General features: G+C 36.5%; 1 protein-coding gene across 2 annotated transcripts; it reads left to right on the forward strand.

The window, feature by feature from the left end:
* Positions 1 to 1,768: 1,768 nt before the first annotated feature.
* Positions 1,769 to 7,140, forward strand: LOC149779739 (uncharacterized). 2 transcript variants are annotated; one of them, XM_089938678.1, is made up of 4 exons: positions 1,769 to 1,911; positions 2,324 to 2,386; positions 3,434 to 3,695; positions 7,036 to 7,140. In XM_089938678.1, coding segments are annotated over exons 1-4 (372 nt in total). In that variant the 5' UTR covers positions 1,769 to 1,865; the 3' UTR covers positions 7,037 to 7,140. The 2 variants fall into 2 exon arrangements, with proteins under 2 accessions (XP_089794804.1, XP_089794803.1); XM_089938677.1 differs by lacking the exon at positions 7,036 to 7,140 and having other exon boundaries at positions 3,434 to 4,672.
* The last annotated feature ends 428 nt before the right edge of the window (positions 7,141 to 7,568 follow it).

Raw genomic sequence — 7,568 nt, forward strand, 5'->3', positions numbered from 1 at the left:
TACACGAAAAGGATGAGTTAGTCTCGCGAAGCCAGACTCTCGCGAACGTCTCATCGATCTTGCTTGGTGTAAATTTCTCGTGATAGTTTTGTTGAACGAGACTTCCATGTAGTTTCAGCAGCAACAATAATATTTTAAGTTCGCATTTACGTATTTTCAGACAAAACATTCGCATTTTTATCAAATAAATTCAATAATGACCAACAAAAAATAAATAAAGTCCGGTTTAGTTATTTGTCACTAATGGTTTCACATTTACCGCTGATCTATGTGTTTCATGGTGTATACATTTTGTTTGAAATTGTGCCAACAAATTCTTGAAAAAAACTTTTGTTTTAACAACATAAAAGGTCTAATATACAAAAATTAACAGATACTCTCTCTCTCTCACTCTCTGTCTTTCTCTCTCTTCTTGCTCTCTCTCTCTCTCTCTCTCTCTCTCTCACTATCTGTCTGTCTTTCTGTCTCACTCTCTCTCTGTCTCTCTCCTCTCTCTCTATCTTTCTCTCTGTATCTCTGTCTCACTCTCTCTATTTTCTCTTCTCTCTCTGTGTCTCTGTCTATCTCTCTTTCTCACTCTCTCTGTCTCTCTCTCTTCTCTCTCTCTATTTCACTCTCTTTTTCTCTCTCTGTATCTCTGTCTCGCTCTCTTTCTTCTCTCTCTGTCTCTCTATTGGTCTCTGTCTGTCTGTCTCTCACTCACCCTCTCTCTCTCACACACTCTGTCTCTCTGTCTCTGTCTCTGTCTCATTATCTCCTCTTCTCTCTGTCTCTATATGTCTATCTGCCTCTCTCTGTCTCACTCTCATTCTCTGTCTCTTCTCTCTCTGTCTCTCTCTGTCTTCTCTCTCTGTCTCTGTTTCTGTCTATCCGACTGTCTTTCTCTCCCTGTCTGTCGCTCACTCTGTCTGTCTCTCTTTCTCACTCTCTGTCTCTCTGTGTCTGTCTCTCTGTCCCACTTTCTATGTCTCTGTGTGTGTGTGTCTCTCTCTCTCTCTCTCAGATCCACACCGACATACCCCTAATCACTTAAATGCATCACCATATCAGCATCACGTACGAACAGCCCGCAAGGATAATTGCAAGAGTACATGTCGAGGGCACGCATACGAAAATTCTCGGTAAATCCATATTTATTTACGTATTGCAATATATTCCATATTTTGCATGAAATGTATTGTATTTAAATAGATGAAAATAAGGGCCAAACTAATACTGAGTAATCTATGAACACTTGGATAAGGAAAATATAAGGAATGATACAATATGGGATTGGCGGAGGGAAAAGATAAGTGATAACACATTGTGTGAACATGTTTGTCCTGATTCAGTAAAGTGTTCGTCAAGTGAAAACTGAATTTTGTCCTGTTATAAGCAACAAATAACACAGAGGCGTCTTATTGTGATATCTACATTTGCATTGAGGTCTCTCTTCACCTCACTGCTCTACATACGTAAGTAAGAGATGTTTATCGCTCAGGAAATGAAAAATAGTTGCACCCCTTAAAATTTCTATTTAGGACGGATGTACCAGAGAGAATTATTTGAAAGCTTCTATGACAGGAATATAAGCTTATATATGCAAGATTGAATAGATTAAAGATAAATGTCACCGAATTAAGTTTTCTTCTGAGAAGCTCTCTTATTACGTAGTATCTTCATTATCTGAGCCTTAACTTCTTGTGAGCAATATACAATATCAGCACAAGATAAGAAAAAAGTATACCGCTTCGTCCTAACGCTCTGAGTTGCACTATTTCAGGAGCGTGCATGATGACGTATACTGCGGCAATCAGGTCAGAGATACTTATCACTCGTCAGGGCATCGAGTGCAACTTGTGTTCAAGTCAAACGACAAGAACGAAATGATTCAACGATTTGAAATTCAAGCATTTCACGCTAAACCACAAGGTAAGTCAACATGGGTGTTTTTCCGTAAGAAAACGTAAACTTGCCCCAAAATGCATAAAACTTATGATTTGTTTAGCGTGTCTTTAAACGAAATCTTCTTTAAACTATAGAGTATTCAGCAAAATGTTCTTTTCTTATTGTGCGTGGATTTTCTCCTCAAGATTTGTTTGAAAATAGGTTTTCTGCCTAAGTGGTTTTTTCCGAAGCTGTACGAAATCTTATACAAGTTTTTGTTTCCTATGTGTTTGGTCTTGTCATACATGTTGGCATTTTGACATATCATTTTTGTATGCAGGGAGTCGTTTCCTAACTTAAGACTTTGCGGATTTTTTATATTTTTTATTCTTTATTTCTTGTAATTTTACTTGATTTGATAAGTATCAATCACTTCTTTTTATCTTTTTTCCCTTAGATGAGCTGCAACAGAAATTACAGCAATATAGAAAGAAAAAGCCATTGGCTGAAACTTTAAAAGGTAATCCAGTATATCAAAACATCCAAGACTGACAGTCGCGGCTAGAGACCGATACCTTTCCAGTAGGTGAAAACATTCATTATGCTCAGGTATTATCATTAAATCTGTCATTAAACTCTTCAGACTTAAATGACAGTAATGACGCAATCAGAAATGAGTATGTACCTGGTACACAAAAGCGCAGACTTTATGCACGAAAAGAGAGCACGATGGACGAGACGTTTGGAGCTTAACGCAGAAAGCAAAGTTCTGAATCTGTACTATAAATTTCTCTCAAAAATTAAACATTAAAATATGAATGAAAATCAAACATTTTAGTCGTGCAGAATGAAAAATGTAAGGCATGCTAAATCAACAGTGACAATTTTCTTTAAAGGCAGAGCTTGCTTTGTGTGCATGAATCATGAGCAGAGAAAAACGAAATTTTACGACGTTTTCAATGGCATGTGTTTACAAAGGTTCGCCTCGGTTTTGGAAGAAGAATGTTAAATATGTGGTAAGCCTGGTCATCCAACTTCACTTCGAGAGAGCATAAATTTAGAGAAAACAGTAATCCAGATCGCTTTTTATTATCTCGCTATGAACGTCGTCTTTCTAATTTTAAGACAAATGTAAATATTGCGCCTGCGCTCGGACCCATAAATCTTAGGTCAAATTTGTGCAAATCAGGTCACACGCTACTTTTATCTCAGTTACCCGTCATTCATATGAAGGTTGTACTATCTTTTTACGAATTGGAGACTGCGTGCTGTTTCATAGAGCATTCTTATTACGGAAGCATGCATGTGCTTGCAACAGATATACTTAGAAATCTAAACTGTATAAATTCATCAACTGTCTTATTAAAAATTTGAAGAATAACCTTAAACAGGGAATCTTTATTTTAAAATCCCGGATTAATCTTAAAGAGAAGGAAAATAATAAGGTGCATGTATGAATGCAAAAAGACTATATGACTCATGTGCATAATGGACACTTTTCTATGAGGAATACAATTATAATGTGACCTTATTGTCCGTTATAAACAGGCTTTACTTTATATTTCAGACCTTGTGCGAGACGATGATGATAACACCGTTGAAAAGAAGGGTCCGTCTTTGCTAATCATTGGATTATCCGTTTCCACGACCGTTGTTAGCGTTATCTTCGGCATTCTTTTAATCCATTGTTTGATAGCCAAGCGACTGCCCCGCAAACCCGAAAAACTTAACGACATCGTGATTTTGGAAAACAAAAAGATATCGCCTTCCGGTAACAGTTACGTGATACTCATGAACACCGGCAGACAATATTCCAGAGAAAAACACTGGTAGGTGACTGAGAGTTTGTTCCTACTGTTTATAAACTTTCGTCTGTTTCGAAAATAATCCGAGTTTCCTCTGACCCTTGTCACCCCATTTTTGATACTTGGACCGTTATGTTTGGGGTGTAGTTCATTCCCTATCGAAAAGTTTGAATTCGCCGACACCATTTGGTGTCGGCATGGTGTCGGCATGGGGTAGCTGAAATTTGACCTGTATCTGGACATTTCCAATCCTAGTCACGTGACTACACAACTCTCGCAACCTACATCTCAATGACATTAGAGGTCATACAGTCACGTGATATCAACAATAAACCATGTATAGTGTTGCTATAGGAAAAAGAATCAAACATATAAATGAAAGTCACCTAATTTTTATAGACAAATGAAAAAACATAAAGTTCTCAAAATATTTATTGTGAAAACAACGACTGAAAATCTGTAAATGTTGCAGCAATTTGAAGAAAACCAGATTCACTACGCAGAGAGCACATATCAATGTGGTAGTCAAATGAAACCAACAAAAAATCGATGACATGTGCTCGGTATTTCTTGAAAATGGTTTTCTCCACCCTGCTGCGATACTAACAGGTTTCTGGTCGTTGGCCTCAGAAAAAATATGTTGAGAATTAAGCGTTTATTATATTTAATTACAAACATTAAGTGACTTCTATATAATATATCCAAATTCTATGAACAAAAACTTTGGAAATTTGTCTATTGTCGATATCACGTGACTATATGAACTCTGATGCCATTGACATGTAGGTTGCGAGATTTGTATTCTCATGTGACTTGGGATGCAAAAGGCCAGATCTAGGTCAAATTTCAGCAACGACGTACTTTCGTCTCGTCTGTCAGCTGATTAAAGACATGACGAATGCTATGCTCACGATATTTGAAAAAATATATCATATTCTTATCGATTTTATACAGGTATATCTCGATGAAATGTCGTTCAAGTTTGCCGGGCCAGCTAGTAAGCGACTACCCCATGCCGACACCAAATGGTGTCGGCGAATTCCAACCTTTCGATAGGGAATGGACTCTGACCCAACACCCCAACATAACTGTCCAAATATCGAAAATGGGGTGATACAGGTCAGAGGAAACTCGGACTATTTCGAAATGTACTCGTAATTGACTCCTGAAATGCGCTCGCATTCCTGCAGATTCTGATGACTGGAAACAGCGCTTATAAAGGAAACCAAGATTTTTTCCTGTTCGGATTTTGGTGTTTTTTTACTTTGCGTATTTTGCGATTGTCTGAACAGTGTTTTCGTATTTTGCGATTGTCAGAAGAGTGTTTGCCATGTCCAGAGTTGTTATACAGCAACCGAGATGATGGCGCGATTGTCGGGACTGGTTTCCCATACCAAGCCGAGCTTAAAGAAATATTTTCGAAAATATAAAATATCATTCTCAAGTTTTATATGACAGCTGTTTGCCCTTGAAGTTTCAGATCGACAAATTTTATCTAAAAGAATGTCATCAACAGCCAAAAGCTACAAAATGAGTCATGGTTTTGCTGCCGATTACGGTCCATACAAATCTGTTGTTTTTCAACTTTACCTACCTGCCTACCTACTTGCTTGCATGCATACATACATACATACATACATACATACATACGAGTAGGCAAGCGTGCAGGTAGATGGAGAGATAGAAAGAAGATGGAGATATATATCTGTACATATAAGATGAATTTTCTAATGATCAATGGGCTATGTATTGGATTTTTAAAGACAAAAAAAAAAACAGTGAATGAATGAATGAGTTAGTGAATGAACATGTAAGTGTGAGTAAATAAAAATATTAGTCGCATGGTGTTGAATACGAAAAAGAGTAACACTACATTACGTATGCCTCTGTAACATTACAATCAAATAAAATTAAGGTTAATCATAGCACTATACATGCAAATTTGTTGGGGGTGTTGCTGTCCTCCACTTTATTAACATTAATTAACCATGACTCACTCGTGCACCCACTGGTGTTAACTACGGATATATAAAGTAATGATGTAACTTTCATTCAAAAATTAAGAGCATTTTTATAAGGCACACACACACACACGTATTGGAGCATATTTTCATGTCCATTTCTTTTACGATGGCATATGTACAATTGTTTTTCCTTAGACTTCCTTAATGTTAACGTTTGATGAAATAAGCATACATTGTCATAGAGAGCAATGTTAGATTGTCAGTTTGACAACCACAGAACCAGGTGCTCCACTGGATTTAATAGAGATAACTGCTGGAACTAAACAGCGATAAGTGTCCAGTCAAAATAGGTAAGTGATCAATGATGTGTGTTACATTTTGAAGAGAAAAAAAATCTTTCAAATATACAAAACATCATTCAGGTATGAATTAACATATTTTCACATGTCGCCAAGAGACTCAAATGATATTTTTTAAAAACTGGTAGACTGATTGTTTGAGCTGGCGTGTGGCAGAAAATTTTGAAAATAGCTCTTTGCGGTCAAAAACGAACGTAAAGGGGATGGGTTTTGGTGTAGTATTGGTTCAGTGTAGAAGTTGTATGTAGCAAAAGGAATGAACCTGAGAATACCTTGATTCAAATTTGTCACCCATGCAAAAATCATTGGCAAGCTTGTATTTGTATATTTGATTGTGTATTCTGTTTTAGACCGAGACCATCACATTTTTAGGGAGAGAACACGAGTCTAAAAACCATGAACGTTCTGTTTATAAATACCCACATAAGCTAAATTTAATATTTGGTTTTCATTTACTTTGAGTTCGGTTTGAAAATGGGTTGGCTTGTTTGGTTTATGACTGCCTGTCGTAGTTAGAATAGCATGGGAGATCAAATGCGTAACTTCGGCTGCAAAATAACAGCCGTCTTGGTTTACGTATCTCAGTATGTCTGCTACAGAGGTAAATATCTCAGTATCGAGATCGTTAAACAGTGATTAGAAGCATGGCAATCTCTTGTAAAACCAGTGGACTTTAATCATGCATAAGGTCCATACTGATTGTTGTAACAGGTAAAAAGATTTCAAAATAGCTCTTGGCGGGCAAAAATGAAAGTAGGGGGTAGTGTTGGGTCAGTGCAAAAGCTATAAGTTGCACTAGGAAATAACCTGAATGTCAGAACTACCATCTGATTAGCGTGATTTCTGCAAAACTCATTGGTTATTTTTTATTTGCATCTTTTCATGTACAACTATTGTCCTCTTTATGCAAACTTAGTCCGATAAAATGTCACAAGACAGACCGATTTATGGAGACGAAAGGACATAACGAGTACTTTATTTCTTAATCACGGCATTGGCAGTTATTTCCCTTATCTAGTAAATTTATTTATGTTTAAACAGATTGGACCCCATCTGTATGGCAGCAGAATCAGCAGATATAAAGGAGCTTTTACGGTAAAATACTCCATGTCTGCATAATATTCTAACATCGATTTTACGGAAATATACTCCATGTCTGCATAAGATTCTAAGATCGATTTTACGGAAATATACTCCATGTCTGCATAATATTCTAACATCGATTTTACGGAAATATACTCCATGTCTGCATAATATTCTAAGATCGATTTTACGGAAATATACTCTATGTCTGCATAATATTCTAAGATCGATTTTACGGAAATATACTTCATGTCTGCATAATATTCTAAGATCGATTTTACGGAAATATACTCCATGTCTGCATAATATTCTAAGATCGATTTTACGGAAAAATATTCCATGTCTGCATAATATTCTAACATCGATTTTACGGAAAAATACTCCATGTCTGCATAATATTCTAACATCGATTTTACGGAAAAATACTCCCTGTCTGCATAATATTCTAACATCGATTTTACGGAAATATACTTCATGTCTGCATAATATTC

Source organism: Sinohyriopsis cumingii, chromosome 17 (genome assembly GCF_028554795.1).
Source record: "Sinohyriopsis cumingii isolate HCF-2022 chromosome 17, ASM2855479v2, whole genome shotgun sequence".
NCBI lineage: Eukaryota > Metazoa > Mollusca > Bivalvia > Unionida > Unionidae > Sinohyriopsis > Sinohyriopsis cumingii.